The sequence below is a fragment of the Heloderma suspectum genome, chromosome 2, assembly GCF_057233095.1.
Source record: "Heloderma suspectum isolate Gila_16-S chromosome 2, 16-S_ref, whole genome shotgun sequence".
NCBI lineage: Eukaryota > Metazoa > Chordata > Lepidosauria > Squamata > Helodermatidae > Heloderma > Heloderma suspectum.
In genome coordinates this window covers 192583439-192605751 of record NC_139459.1, presented here as the reverse complement: position 1 = coordinate 192605751, position 22313 = coordinate 192583439, and the positions used below count along the sequence as shown (strand labels likewise).

At 44.9% G+C, this 22313-nt stretch overlaps 1 protein-coding gene across 3 annotated transcripts in view; it reads right to left on the bottom strand.

The window, feature by feature from the left end:
- Nucleotides 1-22313, bottom strand: part of ANKRD52 (ankyrin repeat domain 52) — a 66812-nt gene that overhangs the window by 20999 nt on the left and 23500 nt on the right. The window contains exons 5-16 of one of the 3 annotated variants that reach the window (XM_084837077.1): nucleotides 19492-19692; nucleotides 17918-18005; nucleotides 13405-13470; nucleotides 11088-11230; nucleotides 8096-8308; nucleotides 7855-7933; nucleotides 6387-6501; nucleotides 5961-6043; nucleotides 4754-4871; nucleotides 2818-2886; nucleotides 1705-1845; nucleotides 725-802 (exon numbers count right to left, since the gene is read on the bottom strand). In XM_084837077.1, the coding sequence (XP_084693203.1) occupies nucleotides 725-802; nucleotides 1705-1845; nucleotides 2818-2886; nucleotides 4754-4871; nucleotides 5961-6043; nucleotides 6387-6501; nucleotides 7855-7933; nucleotides 8096-8308; nucleotides 11088-11230; nucleotides 13405-13470; nucleotides 17918-18005; nucleotides 19492-19692 (1394 nt within the window). Of the gene's footprint in view, nucleotides 1-724; nucleotides 803-1704; nucleotides 1846-2817; nucleotides 2887-4753; nucleotides 4872-5960; nucleotides 6044-6386; nucleotides 6502-7854; nucleotides 7934-8095; nucleotides 8309-11087; nucleotides 11231-13404; nucleotides 13476-17917; nucleotides 18006-19491; nucleotides 19693-22313 lie in introns of those variants that run through there. The other 2 variants (XM_084837079.1, XM_084837078.1) reach the window with 2 other exon arrangements.

Below are 22313 nucleotides of genomic sequence, written 5' to 3'. Positions count from 1 at the left end.
GGCTTCTGCACAAACCCAGACTTTGCCATAGTTTGTTATGAAAATGTCCCACAACTGAATCTCAGAAGCACATTTTTCAATGAAGAAGGGAGCTCCCCACTCCCAATATAGAAACACATACCCTGACAGAACAGCTGGATTCCAAGGTAAACTCACATAAAGTGCTGCTTTCAACCCAAGGGAGGGTTGACTTGGGGAGGAAGAGAGACTCCTCCATTCTCCCCTGCACCAGCAGTATATCTCAGTGCAAGAATGACACATGTAAGATTTAGAAATAGTAATTTTAATTTCCCTCTCTGTGTCAAAATGACATTTGGGCACTTTACAAAAATCCATTCAAAAACAGTTTTAGTCATGAGAAGGAAAAATGCATAAAGAATGAACCAATTCCAAAAGCATCTTTTAAAAAAGATTTTAGGTGCATTTCAAAGTTGAGGCAGGAGAAGCAAAACACAGATTTGGCAAAGGCTAATTGCTGAACTATTTAAGCCACAATTATGGAGTGGCCTAACAACAGGTGCTGTCTAAGCACACAGTCACCAGACAGCCAAACATTCCCGAAGCAGGCATGAAAACAGGGTCCGATACTGCATTCAAGGCCCTAAAAACCAGTCATGCTACATTAAGTTCAATCTGCCGCTCCAGCTGATAAAAGGAAAGTGGGGGAAAGTACAGCTGAGCTTCTAAAACTGGATGCCAAGGAGAGTTAAGATGAGCTACTCACAAGATTGCCTCCTTCAGTCGCGACTCCTTCAGTGGCTCTTCGTCAGTGTCATGGCTGTTTCCTGAATGAGTCTCAGCTCTGCAAGAGGAGAAAGTAGATCAATTTTGCTGAGACACAGTATAGCAGCCTTCCCCAGCCTGGTGCCCCCCAGATGTTTTGGACTACAGCTCCCATCATGCCTGACCATTGACCATTCTGGCTGAGGCTGGTGGGAACTGAAATCCAAAACATCTGGAGGGCAGCAAGTTAGGGAAGGCTGTAGTGGAGAGATCATGTAACAAGTATACCACTTCCCAGAGAAATTCCAAACGTGGTAATCCTATACAAAAATAAATTCATGAAAACAATGTGTATGTGGATCTGGTAATCAGAACAAGTGATAAATACCTAGTATTACACAGTGGATCATGCCTGTTGACCTCAATGGCTCCTACAGGCTTTGCCTACAAATTCACACAAGCTGAGTATGATCTGAAAAGAAGTCCTATACAATGTGCCAGGAACCTGGGTTCTCGTTCCAGTTTCATAATTCATCAGTCCTCATCACTTTGGATAGAGGAAAGGGACCTGTAGACATTAAGTTAATTTCCTTGGCCCAAGAATATTAAAGTTCAGATTTAATTTAGGGGATGTTTCTAGTTTTCATTGACAGGAAAAAGTTCAAAATGTCTGCAGTCTGTCCTAAAAGAAGAAAGCAAATCGTGAGAGTTCCAAACTGATTACGATTTTAAGATCTACAGTATAAAGTTATCATTATTTTAGAGTCTGCATTTTAAATATTTGGGCAGGTAGCGCCATGATCCTTATCACTTCAGCTAGATGGAAGCCAACGAAAGCTTTAGTGCCGAATTGATCCCTTATCCTCAATCTAGGTGCTAGAAAGCACACAAAAAAGATCATTTCTATTGCAGGTCTTTCTGGTGAGAAAATTGTGCTTGGCTGTTCCTGTGTTAGGCATATCCCCCACTCGTTTTTCCTACCTCCTGTAAGTATCTGAAGCAGCAGCATAATGTAAGGGGGTGCAGCCTTTACAGTCAGCTTCATTAATACTGGCTCCGGCAGTGACTAGCGTCACCGTACACTGATAGCTGCCATTAGCGGCTGCGTAGTGCAAAGGAGTCCTGGACAGGAAAAGGAAGAAAAGGAGGATTAGGGCACAGTGGCTTACACGGAACAGCTGGTATACAAAATACTCAATAGTGCAGCAAATCAGGAGCAGCTCAAGCTAATGCAGCAAACTGGCCCAGGTTAGATCAATGCAGAGCCAAAGCGTGGCATTAACTAAACCAAGGCTAGCATCTATTAACAGGCTGAAGGAATGGAGAGTCTGAACCACATTCTTCATTTATGAAGCAGTGCTCATGTAATAGAAGGTGGTTTATAATGCTTACATGCTCATCCTCACAATGTTCTAAGGCAGGGGTGGGGAACCTTTCAGTCTGAGGGCCAAATTCAATTTTGGAGAAGCTCTTGGGGGCCACATTCCAAGGGTGGGCAGGCCCAAGGCAAAAGGGGGCAGGGCCAAAATGCCAAGAATATCAGCATATTTTAGCTTCACGCTCTTCCTGCCAGGAAATAAGCCTTGGGAGAGGCATTTCTACCTTTTAGCATGGGGGGAAAAATGTGTATTTGCTGGAAAACCCTAGGAGGGCTGGATTTGGCCTGCAGAAAGGGGGTGAAAAGGAAAATGGTGGTCAGGGGCGATTTGGTGGTGGAAGACCACCAAATGATTGGCAGTCAGGGAAGGGGGATGGTCAGGGGATTGGGACCCCAGAAAGGCTGGATTTGGCCCATGGCGCTGAGGTTTCCCACTCCTTTTCTAAGGGTTGTTCTCTAAATGCCATTTTCAGAAAGAGAACCAAGGCAGAGATGATGAGGCCTGACAGAGCAGTGTTGGGTTTGGTGGGGCAAAATCATAGATGCAAGTGAACCCCGTATGCTCATCAGCAGCTTAAAAAGCCCTGTGTCATGCTTCTAAAAGCAGCCCCAAGTTAACCCAGCTCAAGGCCTTCAAGCTTTGGACAACTTTCATTACAGCTCACCTACAGTCCTTCCTAGCCAATGGACAAAAAGGTATAGTGTTCTAAATTTACCTTCCAAACTTATCTCTCCTCCTCAAGTCAGCTCCGCTGCTCAACAGCAAGTTAAGACATTCAACATTCCTAGAGAGAAACCAAAGGAAATACAGAATACACTTGAACAATGCGACTGCACGCTGAAAAAACAATGACTGACCAAGAGTACTGATTCTGTCTGACTGCATGGAGAGGATTTTGCCTGAAATTCACTGTCAAAATGGTAGCATTGAATAGCATGACAGATGCCCTCCTATTATACTTGTACTCCCATGAAATGTCAACTGGGAATTCTCAAATCTTTGTACACTTTGCAAGCTTAACAGTGTCTGCTTTGCTGGTACAAGTTCAGAACAAGTGAAGAGTGTTCGGAACCTTCAGCTGGTTCAAAGAGCTGCTGCCAGACTGTTGACTGGGGCTGGCTACAGGGAACATACAATTGTCCTGCTAAAACAGCTTCACTGGCTCCCAGTCTATTTCCAGACACAATTCAAAGTGATGGTCATGACCTATAAAGCCCTATATGGCTCGGGTCCAGGTTATCTGAAAGACTGCATTCTCCCCTATGAGCCTGCCCGTGCCCTGAGATCTTTAGGAGAGGCCCTTCTCGCGGTCCCGCCACCACAACAGGCTCGCCTGGTAGGAATGCAGGAGAGGGCCTTCTCGGTGGCTGCCCCATGGCTCTGGAACTCCCTTCCCACCTTGGTATGTTTCTGCAGGCAGGCAAAAACTTTTTTGTTCCGGCAAGCCTTTGGGGATAGTCTGGACCTGTGAGAATATGATGGATTGGTACTAATGTTAATATTGTTGTTTTTAAATTCTGATATTTTATACAATTTTAATATTATCGATGATTTAATTATATTTTTAACTCTTGTATATTTTGATTTATATGTTTTAACTGTACAAGTTTTTAACGTTGTAAAGCCGCCCTGAGGCCCAGTATTGGGGAAAAGGCGGGATATAAATAAATATAATGATGATGATGATGATAACAACAACAATTGTTGTTGCTGTTACACACCCTTGTATCTAGAGGGCAGGGCCAGATGTGCTTGCATCAGGTGGTGAAGTGGGAGGAGCGGTGAACTGTGCTGCTCCCCGCCTTCGCCCCCGCCAGGAGGGCCCGCCACCGCCGCTGCCCTGCCACCTCCAGCAGGTGCTGCAGAGAGCCCTGCCAGCTGCTCTCCTGCCGGGGCATTTGCTGCAATGACAGAACAGCTGGCAGGATTTTCTGGAGCAGCTGCCTGCCCTCTGTTTACCTCACATTGCACACCTCCCTTCCCCTTAGTCTTGCTGCCACCATGGCTGGAATCAGCCACAGGGCTCTGGCCAGCTGAGCTCCCATGAGAGCACTGCCCCTAGAAGAGCCAACATGGCAGCGGCAAAGGTAATGGGAAGGGGGGCATGTGGTGGTGAGGGAAGGAGCAGTGGCGGCACGTGGTCTCTCCTGCCTTAAGCGGAGAGAGACCTTGGGCCAGCGCTGCTTGGAGGAAAAGTTGGCCTGAGAGCTAGCTTGCCGAGAGAACTGTACAACTGTGGGAATCCCCTATTGACCAAAAGAGAAAGAATCCCTTGCTAGAGCAATTGGGAAAGATGCTTTGCAGACAGGGAATCCTATTACTCCTACCTGTGTCAGCAGGATCAAAAGGAAACCTCCCCTACCTATCTGAAGTGCCAACAAGGAATCCCCTAATATTTGCTCTGCACACTGGGGATTAGGAGAGCCCCATTTTGATTACAACACCATTCCCGCACTCCAACCAGTGGATATCCTCGGAACATGGAGGAATCAGTTTTCTCCTAGTGAACGGAAGTAGCCAGGCTCTTACCATTCTTTCTGCTTCATGTAACTGAAGGTAGCCAATAAGAAAAGACTTAATGGGGAAATACGATAATGCAGATCAGTCTCCAGGAATACCTTGCCAAAGTAACAACAGGACTTAAAGCTCACCCTCCGGAAGCAGCAGCATGGAGGCATGTTCTCCCGAGGTTATCTGGCGTATTGATATCAAAGCCTGCAGACAGCACATGCTCATTGCTAAGTGAGGAGACGATGCTGTACAACTGACCTGTGAATCACAAGACAGCAACGTAAGTGCGGATCGGGCAGGGTTATTAGCTTACCACGATTCTATGGAAAGTTTGGTATTTGAACTGAAGTTCAGAGCCCTGAAAATCTCAATAAACCTTTGTACAAATACAGAAAATCCATGCTGCTAGCTCTCATTGTTATGGACATATTTATGCAGGTATTGGGCCGGGCTGCACAACACGAGGGTGGTTAATAAGCCATGGTGGCTTGTTAACCACCCTGTGCGTGTAGGCCCAATTTATATAATTACCACCCCAACAGGCCACCCTCACTAGATCTGGATGACATAAGAAGCTGTGGCAAAGGGCTTGAATTGGCAAAGTGAATTGGGTGCCTGAAGGTGCCACAACCCAGAATGACTTAAAGAAGCTGCACTGGGCTGTGGTGATCATGTGAACCAGGTCATTATCTGAAAGTTCAAGTGTTCAGTCAATGGGCCTTCTGTGCCGTGTTACTTGTCAAACAGTGAAAAACCCTTGTGCTCCTTATTTATTCATATCTCTCCTGCCACATTGTTCTTACCAAGAGTATACCAGTTTTACAGAACCCCAAATAACAAAGCTAAAATCAAGCATGTACACTGGGCAAGTTGATGCAAAATGAACAAACTTGCATATTAACTTATTTTAGCCTAGAACATGTGTTCTCTTTGTGCAAGAACTTACGGGGGGGGGGGGGGGGGAATCTTTCAGCACAGATAAAGAAAAATCCTGAAATTAGGCAAAGAAATAACAAATCCAGCTTCAAGACAGAAGATTTCCCTCTGTTCACTCCCAGAGCAGGATAAGTAAATTCTTTTTTCCTCTTAACATGTTGTCTGGCTTGCCTTGTGCTCTGAAGGAGAGAAATATATGGTCGCCCCACCTAACTTTTCTCAGGCTTTCACTGACGTTATATAACTGTCAACTAATTAAAAAAGTGTGACCAAATACAGCTAGCTGTCCTTTAAGCTTTCTTGCTTGGTTGCTCTGAATTCATGCACGTGCATAGAAAGGACTGATTCCTTATGAATCCAACCCTACTCAGCGGTAGCAAAAGGAAAAGAAAGGGTGTGCTATCCACATACCTGAGGAAAGTAGCTTACGACAACAGTCTGAGAATCCAAAGAGAACAGCTAAGTGCAAGGGGAACATGTCATGGATCCCACGCCTGGCAGAACAAAAGAAAGAAGCATGACTATGTTTCTCCTAAGCACACAGCACACAAAACCAAGGAAGCAAACAGGGCTGATTTCCTACCCCAGCTGGCACACTGATCCCATTTACAACTTTTCGCTCTGCATGAATCAGTTGTACGTGTCTAGCACCCCCAATTGTATATTTGCAATCACTAATGTAGGTCAGTTGCTACTCCACTGAAAAGGCTGAAAGCATTACTCACCCATACCAATTGTGTGTAAAAAAAAAGTGGTAGCCTGGTAATACGGAGTTAAATATACACCCACTGTCATCTTCCCTCCTGACAGATGCTATCTTAAAAGAAATGTCCTCACCTTGCAGTGTCAGCACCATTCGTCATCAAAGTACTAATTAGCAGCTCGTGGCCGTATCTAGCAGCAACATGAAGGGGGGTATTGCCATATTTGTCAGCGCAGTCAATCTCACTGCCTGTAAAAGCAAACACGATCCATTATTTACTTGGGTCTTTAAGCTGACCAGAAGCAATGGGCAACTATGGTGCGTCAGGAAAGAGAGTGAAACGTACTAGATATAACTATGAATAATTCTCAATTCTTTTGGTTCTGCTGTTAATTCCTTCGGTGATTTTAGTTAAGTCACATCTTGGTGCTTAGCCTTCAGAACACCAAGGAGATGAATTAGCACTGGTCCGATTGATGCTCCTGTGATTTAAGCAACAATGCTCTGAAATGCAATTGTGGATTTCAAGGGGTTAAATCTGATTTTTATTGAATACTGTAACTGCTTTGTTTAAACAAAATACCCTTTTCACAGTAAGTGGGATTTTCTTTTCAATGCAGAACTCAACATAAGAAAAGAGTTAACTTGCTTAAAATATACAGGATTTAACAGATGTATGTGAATTAAAGAATACATTGCTACATCTGAAGTGTCAACACTCATTAGATCAGGGGTCCCCAACACGTTTAGACCCATGGGCAAATCTGAGAATTTGAGAAACTGCTGTGGCCACCACCTAATCAGTGGATCGCAGCTTTAGCGTCTACTTGTCATGTCTATGAATTTTAGGCTCTGTCTTATTCAGCAAAAACTTTTGTTTCATGTCTATTGGACACCGCAACATTGCTTTAATAAGGGATTGCCTAATTCAGCTAATTGCTGGTGATGCAATACAGCTAATGCTTCTTTTAAACCTATGTTTTGGAAATGTCCAGTAGCTGCTTCTTTGGGGGGCGGGGGACGTTATTACACAGATAAATTTTGTACTGGAACAGTCTTTAATATTTACCAATGAATGTGCTCTTTTAAATTATTTATCTGCTTCATGGAAATTAACAAATAGTCAGTGTAAATGGATTCTCTGTGCCCTTTTGACAACTAAAAGACAGATATTACAACATTGGAAAGATAAAGACTCACCTCCTATAATGCAATGGATTGAGGACCTTACAATGTTTTCAATATTTGAACAGGTAGCACATAGATGCCACCTTCAAAGGGATATTTATTTAGATATTTGGTCCACTTTTGTTGAAGCCTATAGATAATTGTTAGAAAGTTGTATGCATTTCATACAAATCCATATACATATATTTAAAAAACAAGGGACAATTTTTGGGGGGTGCCCACAGGCACCACATTGGGGACCCCTTTGTGGGTGCCATTGGAGGCACCTGTGGGAGCCACATTGGGTACCCCTGCATTAGATCATTCTGGGAGTTAAAAGAAGGATCTGCAAGGAAAAGTGCAGGAACTGTCAGAAAGCAACACTGTAAAATATTAAGTACGAACAACGGCTCTAGAGGACAGTTGACAGCTTACCATTTTGTATGAGAATCTGAGAGCGTGTAAACCGTCCATGAATGGCAGCCATGTGCAAAGGACTCTTCCCTTCTTTACTCTGCAAACATCAAAGCAAGTTAGCAAGTTAGCAAGTGGGCATGTCCTGCTACCTAGAATATAAAATTGCCTTTAATCCTGCCGATCTACTAAGAAGTTAAGTAGTTTTCATTTCCAACTGTTTCACTCAACGCCTGACTGAATCCAGCTCAACTGGTCATACCTGAAAGTTCACGTCAGCTCCATTATTGACAAGAAGTTCCAGGCACAGGGCTCCGTTGGTGGAGACGGCAGCAAAGTGCAGGGGGGTGAAGCCCTTGTCATTGGGCTGATTGACATTGGCGCCATAGTTGACCAGTTCATTGGCCACGGCGTCCTGGCCCATGTAACAGGCAATGTGAAGTGCAGTGTTGCCAAAGGAATTTGGTTCATCAATCTGTAACAACAAGCATTGGAAGACAGTGTTTGAATGTGCCATACCTTCATGCCGCACAGAAGGCGTGTTCAGAGAAGAAAGCAGCGACTCCAGTACTGGGTTGCCTGCACAGATTCTCCTTCAGATACTGTCATCTGATTACGCAACCTCTTGCACTTGTCTGTCTTTCCTCAATGAATGCTCACTTTTATCTACTGATTTTTTATTTATTCAATGTATCCCTTCCCCGCCTCATGAGGGAGCAAACCCTCACAAGGTGGACTACAAAACAAGCAATAAATACAACGGGCAGAATACAACGTCGCATGAGCGGAAGTTCACTCACATGGCTGGACTTTCTACCTCTTTCTTCCCCTCTGCAGCCACCCGAAAATCTGTTCCGGAGTGATCCCAAACACTCTGGAGTAGATTTTGAGGGATGTGTGTGTGGGAGGATTGCCCCCTCCCACAGATGGAAGCAGTTCCATCTGCAGAAAAACGTCATTGGATTTCATCCAATATATCCATACATGGAAGTTAACAACAGACCTATAAGTTGAAACAAGTAAAAATAGCAGTAGCTGAAAGCATGAAGCTGGCATAAAACCATGGGATTCAATTAAAAAGCTAAGCGGAATGTACATACACACACACCCCATTTTCCTCGCTTATAGCACTAGGGGGAAGAGAATCCAGTAGGAATTAAAGGTCTCCAATAAAATAACTCCACATGTTTCTAGTGCATTCTTGAACATTTGCCTTTAGAGCAGACACCTCTCTACCAAGAGAGAAAGAAAGAGAGACAGAAAAGGAGGGACCGGGGGGGGGGGGGGGAGAAAACAAATGAACCATGGCTAAAGTCAGGTTCCCTCCCGCTATTGTTCTTGTGGCCCCTCCTCTCCTAATTGTTGCCTCTGCTACTATCAAAATTTAGATGGAAAGTTCCTCGGGGAAGAGACCAGTTTTGTTCTGTTTTAAAGAACCTAAGGTCACTCATAAAGGCCGCCCTGCTTTAGAAGGCCAAGAGTCCGTTTCTCAGGCAACCCAACCCACCGGGAAACCCGTAAGCACCATTGTTTATCACCAGCATTTGGTATTTAGAGGTACTGAGTTGGATCCAAGAGTGCAGTTCCATCCATAGAAGCAGGAGGAGGGAGATCCTCGCACCCATAAAATATGCTCCGGAGGGCTGGGAAACCTTTCCAGAGCAGATTTTTGGGCACACGGAGAGCTGCAGGGGGGAGGAGAGAGGAAGAATGTCCTGTCGCACTAGTGGACATCTGCTAGTGCAATGTTTGATTTATCCCATATCGCTCAGCTGCAGAGGTTCCATTTTTGGTCTATGGCCAATGGCTCAAAGACCCATCCTCCACTGATTCATCAAAGCCTTTTCAAAGCCTTCTAAGCTTTTGCTAACATTACTCTATAAACTGCTTTGCAAATGTATCAGGGTTCAAGTAGTAGTAGTTGAAGAGCCTGATAAACGACAATCACCATCCTACAAACCTTGTTTTGCTTGATCTGCATAGATAAGTAGTGAGAGGCTTACAGTGCAATCTTATACATGTCAGCTCAGAAGTTAAGTCTCACTGAGTTCAATTACACTTACTCACAGGAAAGTGTGAACAGGACTGCAGTCTTAGTTTTACACTGGAGCTTTCCAAGACAACACAATAGTATAAGTCAAGCCTACCCCCAACAACATCCTTTCTACCAAACAAAAGTAAGTTGGTTTCCGACTGCTGTGCTGCTCATGTTTTTTCCATTGTTCTGGTTTTAAGCTCAAGGCTGAGTTTATTTTTTAAAATCTTGGAGACTTCCATTAAAACTTTATTTCTCCATCAAGAAACTGACACCTTCTAGGTATTCCCAGTGTGATCCGTACCATCTCAGAAAAACCATTCTAGCAACCCTGGATTTATCTTGTCTAGTATCAACACAACAAACACTGCAATCCTATACTCACATGGGATTTGCTTCTGAGTAGACATGTACAGGCCTGTGCTGTAAAAGCCACTTAGCTTGTGGTGGTATTCCTTCAAGATGACACCACACATTTTCCAATTGTGCCTAGCACATTGTATTATCACTAGTTTCTGGTGTGAGCTCAACTTATACCCCATACTGGAACACACCAACCAACTATGCCCATTTATCTGGTGCAATACTATTTTCTTCCTCTCATATATAATCCAACAACTTCATTAGCAAATAATGAGGTCTGAAATTCCAGGAATTGAGGGAGCTAGATTCCTAAAACACATTGTAAAACAGAGAATTGGGGCCATCCATATAGGAAGCAGGAAAACACTCAAGGTTCCTAAATATTTAGAGGGGCATGATAACGACCACACCCCACAGAAGGGGCCTGTTCACTCCCTTTGCGCTTTATCCCTACTTAAAACACCTAGTCTCTCAACATAAACGTATCTGCTTCCTGCTGGCAAGCCTTAGGGGATACCAGCTGTCAGATAGCAATTTTGCATCCACATTTACCCAGCCAACCTCAGTTACTTTCAAAATGGATTTTTAAGCACATGCATCTTAAGCCTCGTAACGTAAGCTTGCATAATTAATTGAGGGGTTACACCCAGGTATTTCTATTAGGAAGATACATGTGACAAAGCTGTTTCCAAGTTTCGTCATATTTCCGCAGGAAGCCTAACCTGCCTGAAGTTATGTCTGCGCAGATTTCAAGGTACATGCCTGGAGGTGCATGCCTAATGGGAACGCAGTCTGAGTAAGCAGAAGCCTAGCCACACTGTAGTGTCTAGTGAACTGCAGCCATCAGAGAACTTGCCTCAACTCCAAGCCTCAGCAGGTGTTTCACAACTTCAATTTGGCCGCTGGCCGCAGCCGTGTGCAGCAGCGTGTAACCTTTCTTGTCTTTGCACATGACGTCAGCTCCCCGAGCCACAAGCAGCTTCAAGACCTCCAAATGCCCTGGGAGGAGACAAGGTACAAACACAGAAAAGTAAAGAAATTTCAGCAAGACTGCCATTTCCCATAGAGCTCTGCTCTCTGTTTCTGTTGCTACGACAGATGGGTTCTCCCTCAGTCTAGGCCTGAAAGCCATCTCAAAAGGTTGTCCAATCCACCTCCCTGCACTGACACCACATACATGATTATATGGCGATTTTGGCAAGATTTCACTTCTTCATCCTGCCGGGGGCTGGGGTAGACATAACACTACTATGTCACTTAACTGTAGTTAGGAGAGTGGTAGCAATCCATGGGATTGTGAACTCTCTTCCTCAGATTCTCTTTTTTTTTAGCATGAATTCCTGCCAACTGTTAACTGTGGTCCAGCATTACATCAGTAACCATATTAAATGGAGTTAACACCTAGTTAGCATTAACTGCAGTAACCGTAGGGCTCAAACTTGTGGGTGGGAGCAGGTGGGGTGGGGGAATTCATGCCAGAGAAGGGAAGCAGCATGTTATTCAGCCGCTCACTCCCACTCTCTTAATCACAGTAAAAACACCAAGCAGCACTGGGCCTTTGGGGACATAACCTGAAACTATGACTTAGCTTGGATAGTAGAAAGCGGGGAGGGGGAAAACGAGTGGATGTGGTTGGAAAAGACTCTACGACAAAGAGTCTTCTTCAAGCTGATCCACTCATTCTCCCCCCCTCCCACTTTCCCCCCTTTTCCACTAGCAGAGCTGGATTTTGGCAGCTCACTGACAGCTGTCAAAATCCCATGTAGCTAAGAGAACAAGAGCGAGAAAGTGGAGGGATGCCCTTTTCTACGAAAACAGGGTCCTGCCGACTCAGGGTAGGGTGGAGTACAAGGGGGCACCTCCACTGGTGAGGGCAAGCATTTAAATCAAGGGGGCACTCAGCTAACTAGGGGATCTTGAGCACTTTCCTCACTTCTCCAAGTGCTGAAGATTGCCCAGTTAGCCAGGACCCCAGGGATTTAAAGTGCCGCCCCAACCCTTGAGGATCCCCTCCTTCTAGTCCACCCCTCTCCTAGTCCCAAGCACCCTGTTTCGATATAAAAATGGATGCCACCCCATTTCCCTTCCCCAAAGGGAGTAACTGCTTCTGTCAAAACAGAAGCAGTTACTGCGATCTGAGGAGAAAAACAGGGTGGTGCCTCAGGCAGCCTTAAAAACAGGTGTAGGGGACTTGGGCAAGTGGGGATTCCTAGCAGGGCACCCCAAGATCCAGGACAATGCACTGAATCCTAGAGACAGCCTTGTTAGAGGGGTGATTTACACCCCGTTTCCCCACCTGTCAACTGTGCAAGGCTTTCAAAACAGCCTTGCTACAGTGTTGCCTTGAGTGCTCCCTTGTTGGTTTAACATACAAGGGAGCAGGCAAGGCAAACACCAATATTTTTGGATACTGACAGCTGCGGAAGTGCACAACTGATAATAACCAAAATAAAAAACAAAAGAAGGGAAGGGGCCATTTGCACACATAAAATGGGGCTGAGAAAATGTGAAAAAACTTTTCCCAGCCCTATTTTTTGCGCAAAAAAAGAAAACACGATTTTTTAAAAAGGGGCTCCAACCATGATTGGGTTTGTGATCAGAGCGGGGATGGGGGGCTTGGCGGGAGCTGGAAGGCAGCAGCAGCCCCTCCGAAGTGCCATCTGGGCACTTTGGAGGGACTGGCACTGGCAAAAGGAAAGGGGCGCTGGCAGTGGCTTGGCCACAATCGTGAAAAGCAACTGCAGGCACACTCGGGAAGAGCTGCAGGGGTTTCTGCCGCTCTTGCCAAGCAGCTCGCTGCCCAATGCCCTTTACCCATGATGGGTTGGCATGTCTGGGTTCAGATGACACGTCAACCCATCCTGGATAAAACAACCCCTACTGCAGACAGTGGGTTATCAGAGTTGGTTGTTTGAGAAATACAACCCACCCTGATAAAACCAGTCTGGGTTCATACGACATGCTAACTCATTGTGGATTGTTCAGGAAAACAACCCATTGTGGGTTAGCGTGTTGTGTGAACCCAGTCAGTGAGTAGGCATGTAGCAGAAAGGAGGGCACCCTTGCCCGATAAAACAGACTGCTGAGTATCTGCCGTATAATACTGTAGGGATGTGTGAAAAATTCACTCCGCTGAGTTTTTTAAAAAACGGATTTACACAGTTTGCACCTACCGGATCTGAATGTGGACCTGAATGCAATTTGCGGTCGGAAATCCATACTTTTCCGAGCTTGCGATGCTTTCCTCAAAGCAAAAAAAATGCGTTTGACAACATGCACACAAAGAAAAATGCGCACATTTCTAAAACACACATGAAGTGCTTTAGTCAATGGGTGCATACATAAAAAATGCGTGCTTAAAAATGTACACCAAACGTGTACATTAATGTGTATATTACGAAAATGCATATGCATTTCTGTACTGATTTTTTTTTAAATCGCAAGCTTGTGTGGAAAGAGGATGGAATGAGCTTGACCTCAAAAAACTGACCATCTCAGGAAGACCAAGATTGACAGATACTTCCATCCCTAGTATATAGCTTACCCTTAATAATCAGCTTGGTTTATCAAATTATATATAGCATCTCCATTTTAACATAAATCTGTCCTCCAAATTACACTGCTGTCACTTTAAACCATAAAGGATGGGGCTGTTCGCACGTAACGGTGGCAAATCATAGGTTAATTAATTCAGCAGCCTTTTTGAATATTCAGCCCCTGATTGGGCCAGATCTGAGCATCAGAGGTTATGCAAGGGATAAACAACATAACCCTACAACAAACCGAGGATTACGCAAGGGTTTGTGCGATGGTTGAATTTGGACAACACACTGCAACCCCATTACGAGTTGCATATTCAAAATGGTGCCCGACACACAACGCAGTTCATTATGGGTTAAATAACCCATGGTGAGCCCAGCATATCATGTGAACTGGGCCTATGGGTTAATAATTGGTTAAACAACCCACAGTTAACCTAACAACTAATTGTAAGTTAATTGTGGGTTGTTTAACCCATGATTAACCTATAGTGTTCAGACATCATGTAGCAATCCCTGATCGGCTCTATCAGAGGTTGAATAGTCAAAATGGTTGTGGAACGTGCCTGGCATGCACTGCAGCAAATCATGGGTTAATTAATTAATGCATGATTTGCTGTTGTTATGTGCGAACTGGGTTGATGTCAGGGAAAGAAGTGGACCACCAAAACATGGAAGCATGAAATAAGTCTTCAAGTGACTAGCTGAGCAGGTAATGTAATGGAAATGACAAGTACAGATTTACATTAGATGTTACTCCATTTGAGACACTTGCATTGTCCTAGGCTATTACAAAATGAAAACACAGGCCCAAAAGCAGATGTGGGAGTAAAACAAGCAAACTCCTATCAGAACAAAGTATCTTTGGGAAGCAAAGCATGAAAACATCAGTTAAGTTAAGAAGTTAAGAAATGCAGCACATTTTAGATAAGGAAATGACTACTGGGAAGGAAGGTTGAAGTTTTTCTATTGGTAGCATTCCTTATTAAAAAGGAGTTTAAGCAACCATACCACCTGCTGATACAGAATGAAATAAAAATATATATTCATATAACATGATATAACTTCTAATACGGAACCAAATTTCATGTGGGAATTGCAGAGATCCTGCATGAAATTTGTCATGTGTGATGAATGCACACATGTATCCTGTAGCATGTACATGTAATGGGAAGCTACAACTGCAGTGTGCAATGCAATGGGATGACATGTGCAAGCTTTGCACTTGCCATAAAACCATACACTGGATTAGCACAATCTCCTTCACGGTACTGGCTTCCTCGTTGGAAATTTAATCTTCTATGATATAGCCCCAACTCCTAGGAGGTTTTTGGCACTGTTCAACCAGTTTTAAGCACCAACAACTAACATGATCCTTACTTTAAAAAATCTGAAAATATGAAGCTGCTTAACCTCAAGCTGGACAGCTGATACAACAATAGCACAGGCATGTACACTGACTGGCTCTCCAAGGTCTCAGGCTGGTGACTTTACCAGCTCTGCTACCCAGAGGCGGCTCTATATTTGGGGCAAATGGGGCTGTGACTCCCTGCCTGTCCCCCACCCACTTGTGGCATTGGCTCCAAGTGCCACACGTGGTCTTCTCCTGTACTCCTCCAGCAATCTCAGTAGAATATTGAGCATCTGCCCTGCCTTCCGCCCCACCAGCTCCAATAGGCACCAGCCGCCACTGTTTCTACCCAAGATCTTTTAACTGGAGATTCCAGGGACCAAGTCTGGGACCCTTAGGCACTGCCAGTGAGCTATGGCCCCAAAGCAAGATATGCACATTAAGGGAAAACACTTTACCTTCTTTTAAGCCTTACTTCAAAATTGAACAAAACTGCATGGGATTGTAGCTTATGGTCCAATGACCATTAGAAATTATGAAAAGACACAAAATGGAACATAATTAAATAGGCAGCATACTTCCTCAATGTAGAAAAATGGCAACTCTTCCCCCCAAATTCTCCCTTCTCAACTGAAGTGCAAAAAAGACTAATGAGGTGTTAATGGAGCTAGATAGGATGATAACAGCTGCTGATGTATCTTAATGACTGTGTGATTAGGTTCTCTCTGGTTGGGGGGGGGGGCTACACAATGCAGATGGGAAGCATGAGCAGTGAAAACAGCAGTCTTTTAACTGGAATAATCATTCCACTAAATTAAATTGATTCCATGGGATGCAGGGTGTGTGTGTGTGTGGGGTGGGGTGGGGGTGGAATTACAAAGTGGAGTCTCTAAGTAGCAGATTCCATAGCAGTGGTATTAACAACAACAAGGCTACCTTCATCAGCAACTTCTTAGCATGCTGTGACAGCCTAACCCTAACTGATGGTGAAGCAAGCACTTTTGAGGGCAACCCCCAAGGTGCCAGATACAAAATGGTGCAGACCCAACTTCACCCAAGGAGGCTCCACCTCATCAACAGCAATTGGGTGCAAATGCTGGTTCCTTCTTGAGGTTCAGTTGTGTGCCAGTGGCAACCTGTTACCCTTGGCCTGGCTTTACTTACATCTGGCTAGGCCAATCACGTTGTGGAGCTGCCGGGAAGCCGTGAGTCATGCGACGCCCAACACATTTTATATAGTGTTTTCTTAGCACTCGAAGAGTCTCACATATACTTCAGTAACCCTCGCAACAACCATACAGGGCAAATCAGAATGAAAACCACACATACCTTCAAATCTACCAATGCAGAAGACAAATCAGTGCAGAAGACAAGTCAATGCAGAAGTGCAGGCAAGTCAATGTAGAAGACAATGGGTGCAGTACTTTCCACCCATTTCCTTACTGGTGCTGTCATCTGCCCCTCTCCCTCACCGGCTCTGCAGCTCATCTAGAGTCCTACACACCACATAAGGTGAGAGAGGGGGCAGGCGATGGGACTAGGGAAAGAACAAGTGCAATAAGCCACTGCTGCCCCATCTTCTTATGCACTTTACTACATCAGCACTTGGGTATTCCCTATTCTTTGCTACGTCTATGTCCAGAATGGAATGCTGGATATTTACCATGAGAGTCCATCCTGGACTGGTGACAGAGGCATCCAAATGAATGGCCTATCTCCTTTCACTGCCCAGGAAGGCAAGGATCTTGTGGTTAGGGACCTTTGAAGGAAGTTTGGTTCCCCTAGCTTTGCCTCCAGTTTTCAGATGTGGCCAAGCTCAAGACAGAATACTAGAGGAGAGATCCTTAAGAGGACAAAACAACAGAGCAAGGAAAACACAGAACTACAGAACCCTTCTGGAGGGCAAGGCAACATCCTGGAGTGAGCAAAGTCAGCCAATTACATGAAAAAAATATTACAGCCAACTTGTAAGGTAGGATAGGATGCCTCTGCCACATGAAACCAGAATAGAGTTTCATAGTAATTATCCAATGTTCCGTTCTCTAGTTGGTGTGAGGAGGCATCCAAATGAATGGAATGTGCCCAAGCTAAGTGCCCCTCCCCCTATGTCAGGTGGGCTAGTGGGTCACTTTAATCTGGAGCGACACTTTGTAGGTGTTTGGATTAGCCCATGTCATCACTTTGCAGGTCTCTGCTAGGGAGGCTTTGGCGGAAAAGACTGCCAAGTTGGCTGCAGTTTGCATGGAATGACCGGTGATGTGCAAGGGTCTTGGGAAATGCTGCAAGTCATATGCTATGATGATCTAGCAATGGTTGTTTTGTATACTTTCTGCCCTAGGGATGTGGGGACGAATGATACACACATTGAAGCAGTACACCTGAGCAATTTTGTTCTGGGGGTCTAAATTTGTGAAAATCGTCACTGGCATGAAAGAAGGGTCCAAGCGCAGGGTAACTGAGTTCTTGTTGAACTGCAAGGTGGTCCCTTACTGAAAGAGGTTCCAAGACTGTCCTGGGTAAAGGCAGGGAAGGAAACTGGAGGCAGAGCTAGAGGAACTAGACTTCCTTCAAAGATCACTAACCACGTGATCCCTGCCTTCCTGGGCGGTGAGAAGAGATGACCCATTCATTTGGATGCCTCTGTCACATTAACCTGAGAATATTCTGTAACTTTTCATACAGCTCCTCCTCAAAGGTCTGTATATATTAACACAACACACATGTGTGTGAGAGAGAGAGAGAGAGAGAGAGAGAGAGAGAGATCTCAGAATGCCTGAAGAAGGGGAAAAAACATACCAAGGAAGGCTGCCCAATGTACTGGCTGTCTCTCCTTCTTGTCGCATGTGCTCAGATTGGCCCCTTTATTTAAGAGCAGGTTTATCATCTAGAAATAGGTGAAGAAGAAAGGGACACAGAAAGCAAAAACCAAGTGTTATACTTAAGCCAAAACACAAGCCAATTTACTTGGTGCTCCATGCCCTCTGAAGTGTTGCAGAATCAACACTTCTCCCCTTGGGATGCAGCAACTCGTGTTATACATGCCCACACAGGACTTAGGCTCTAAAGAAACACTAAGGAGCAAAAGAGAGACGCGACATGGGGAAGTCTTGGTTAGGTTACTCCACGCAGACCATCCTTAATACAAAAGAGAAATGTGTGCCCTTGACAGTGTATCAAGCTTTATTTCTCACCAAGGCTTGCTATGGAAGGCAAAGAGGCCTGGCAATTAGGTAGGGAAGTCATACTATACATATTCTGAACAAAAGGGCTAGGATCCTGAGATTCCAAAGAAATCAAATAAAATTCTGAAACTTCTATAGCTTCTATAAATTAGGCCCATTCTGCCATTTTACATTAAATGTGCTTAATTTGCATTGTTTGCCTGACAGCTGGGGTCCTGGGAACAGCATTCTGAAATTTTATTCTAATTTTTGTTGTTATGGACTGGAGAAGGCTGGAACATCTGGTTTACTCCTCTGTATGATCCTGAAGGGCAGGGTGTGGAGACCTGTGTCGAGTCAAGTAGCACCATTTGCCAACTACTGCTAGTCTCACTCAAGCATCCATTAGTTTCTAAACACTGAGAAAAGAAAAGAAAAAAAGAGGCTCCAGATCCTGAGGGTTTTTTTAAGCTGCGAGGGCTGGACATCTGCTCTTTTGCTAAAAATTGAAAGATCAACCTGTTGGGCTCTGGTGGCAACTGCTAGGTTCTGTGTTACAGGCCATATTCCAGACTCTACAGCACCATCACAGCTATGCAACTACTTAACCCCTTAAACAGTTTGGCCAAAGAGTTCCTCTCATCACTCAGAGGAGAGTCTGTAGCAGAGCAAAGAATTCCTTCCTATGATTACAGTACCCTAAGGTCAGAAATACACATTACATGCAAACACATGTATCAAAACCCCAGTGTCTGCTTCTAATAGGGAAAAGCAGCTTTGGGAAGTGGCAGAGGGGCTCTTAACTCTTCCCCTGCCTGTTGATTTTCTGTTGCAACCCTGAGAGGTGCATGTTTGCCTGCAATGTTTCAGACAATTTTTCCTTCACAAACATGTTTAGAACCCTGCTTGGGTTGCGGGTTGACAGAGAATAGCAACTTTGGGATTGGGTGGGGAGGCAGAGGAGTGAAATACAGCAGAAAAGTGTCAGGAAAAGGTTAAGCATCCTCTGTTCTCCACTCCTCCCAAAGCCACTTTTCCTTAACAGAAGATGCCATCAGTGTTTAATTACATAAGTTTGCATGTAATGTAGTTCTATGTTAAACTGAGAGGCTGTTCACACTAGAGTACCGTCCTTCACTGCTCATCCTTGTTTGACAGAGGTGGAATGCAAAGAGATCCCTGACAGAAAGAAGTAAGGACACCTCTTACCTCAATGTGCCCACTGTGTACGGCATGGTGCAGTGCTGTGCGGCCAGTGCGGTCAGCCACATTAACACTACTAAGCAGGGGGATGATGGCCTCAGCACACTTGGTGGCTCTGTTGGCAGCGGCAACGTGCAGCGGTGTTTGCCAATACTTGTCGCGAGCGTTGACGTCTGCAGAGTGCTTTAGGAGGAGGTTAAGTGCCTTCTGCCAGGGACAGAATACAGACAGCTTTTAAATCTGATTGAACAGGAATCATCAGGTACTAGGGAGTGAGGCAACAGTACTGTGTTATGAGGAAGAACTAGAATTTTAAAACAAAGGTAGCCTGATTACCTGCAGAACCTGGGAAATAGGAAGCATGCCAGGTGCCCAGTTGCATACATATCTGAAGAGCTGAGAGAGCGCATGCAAGCGATAAGGTGCTGCAGCTCGCAGTGACCTAGCAGCCCTGAGGACAGTGATGTCAGGGTGGAAACTGAGCCGACAGAACCCCAGAGAAGTTCTGATTCTGAGGAGGAACAGCAATCCGTGGGAGAGGAGCTCGCTCATCTCTCACAGGAACAGCAGCTGGCAGAGATTCCTCCTGCTGGCATTCCTGGGATAGACAGTGACCCTGGCAGCGAGAGAGTGCTGAGGGGGGCTTGCTGGGCGCTCGAGGCCGACGCAGGGAGTGACGACAGATGGAGGGCGCGGTAAGGAGGCATAGCGCTCGTTTGGCGCGCAAGCAACGGTCGCATCCCGAGGACCCAAGGGAAAGAGGGAGGATCTCTCCCTAGCCCATAAGTTCAGGGTCTTCCTGTGATTTTCCTTCAAACGGGAACCAACTGCCTAACCTGGAGCATAGGCTACTCTGCTATCTTTCCCCAGTGCTGTTCCTTGCTTAGTCGCTGGTGATTAGCATCTGAAAGAGTCATTAAGTTATAAAGGGGTTAAAGCTTTGAAAAGAATCTTTTTATCTGTGTCTTGAGTTGGCTATTGGAGTAGACTGTAAGAGGCAGCTAGGGCGCCCCTGACAAGTGAACATCCTCATGTAGGATGATAGCCTAAAGGGAAAATACGCAGTGATGCTGTCAGACCCCAGCTTAATATATCACTCAGGTTAAAGCCATATAGGGTTGGATCTGGACTAGGTTATTTGAATTTAGTTTCCTTTAAAGTAAATGGGACCTGAGTCTCATGTACTAGGGATGACAGAGAAATCTGCAATGGATGACTTCGAATTTCTATGAATCCAAATACAGATAAGTTCAAATTTCTATGAACCCAACTTCTGGATTCCTCAGCAGGCTGGCCTTTTCCCAGTCATGTGGACCACTTTCTACTTTCTGGAACTGTACACAAATTTAATTGTACAAAATACGAAAGTTGCTGGAAACTATGCTAATATACGTATACAACATTAAAAAAACAAACATGTTTTATATATGGTCTCTCTTCAGCTTCTACTGGGTAGCAATCTTTTTCGTGCACTCTGCTCATTGACGGTATGTATGCTGAGCTAAGAAAAATGCGCAAAATGTTAAGCCCCAGCAAAAGCTCCACAAACTGTGGCAGACGTTTTTGCATACTTTTACAAAGGGGGGGCGGGATCCAAATCCATCAATTAGTGGACCACAGACTGAAAGACACCTGACAATTTGTGAAACAGGCGGACCGGATTTAACAAAATCCATACAACCCTAGTGTGGGCTAACTTGTTCCACTGATTTCAATGGGACCTAAGTTCAACTATGTCTGGATACAACACATAATTCACAATCCCTTCTCTCATTCATTCTCTTTAACCACCATGGGAGGGTCAGTCAGCTCCAAACCAGGGTAGAGAAAAAAATACAAGGGGAACCAGGTCTTGGTGCCAATAATCACACGGTCCATTGGTAGCCATGTGTTCAAGCATCTGGGTAACTGCTGCCCACAGAGCATTAAATAAAGCAACTAAATGGGTAATGACATGAGAAGATTTCCTTTTGACCAAACTTCCAAGGTGCCATGCATGCTGGGATTCATAGTTTCAATATGTCAAGGCTCAAATGAGATTAGTCTGAATTCTAAGGAAGATATCTCCCTCTCAAAGCTGCTTATTGTCAGGTCGAAGCTTCAAGATCCAGATGACTAGAATAAGAATGCTGGAGGCTATCAGGAAAATGAGTGGGCAGTAGAAGGCTTGGTGAGAGCCTCAAGAAGCAGGAACAGGAGATGCAATAGTAGCCAAGGGCTTCAGTTCCATGGCCTCACAAATATGGCAGTAGGGTTGATTTCAGTAGCACAACCATGCTGCACAATTTGCCGAAGCCACCATATAAGTTCGAGTCAGGCTAACTGGGTAAGGAGGTGGTAAGCAGAGGAAGCTACCACTGGCTGCCTTGCTGGGGTCTTCTGCAGTGATGCAGCCACTGAACTGTGTGATCTTGTAGCTAATGAAAGCTCTTCGGTGACTCCTGAGGTGTAAGAAACTTGACAGAAGGCAAAAGTGACCAGGGGCCTATATCCTGACATTGCTTCTCCCTTCATTCATGTAAGATGATATACCACAACCCTCCCCACTCCCTTACAAACTCTGCCCAGGAGAAAACCCCCACCCTCACTGGAAGCCAGCCATCAATGAAAATGCGGACACTTCTTTAAGAGCAAAGAGGTGAATTAATTGAGCTAGATTAAGTAGTGCTTCTCGGTTGTTGAAAATGGCCTGAAGCTGTGAGGCCAGCAGGAAAAGGCAGTTATACAAGTTAACCGACTCAGCTGAAGAAGAAGGAAAGCTTTTTCAGGAGGATACTCTCTAGGGAGCCCAGTCTTTGTGCAACTAATGGCAGAAACTTACTCCACAA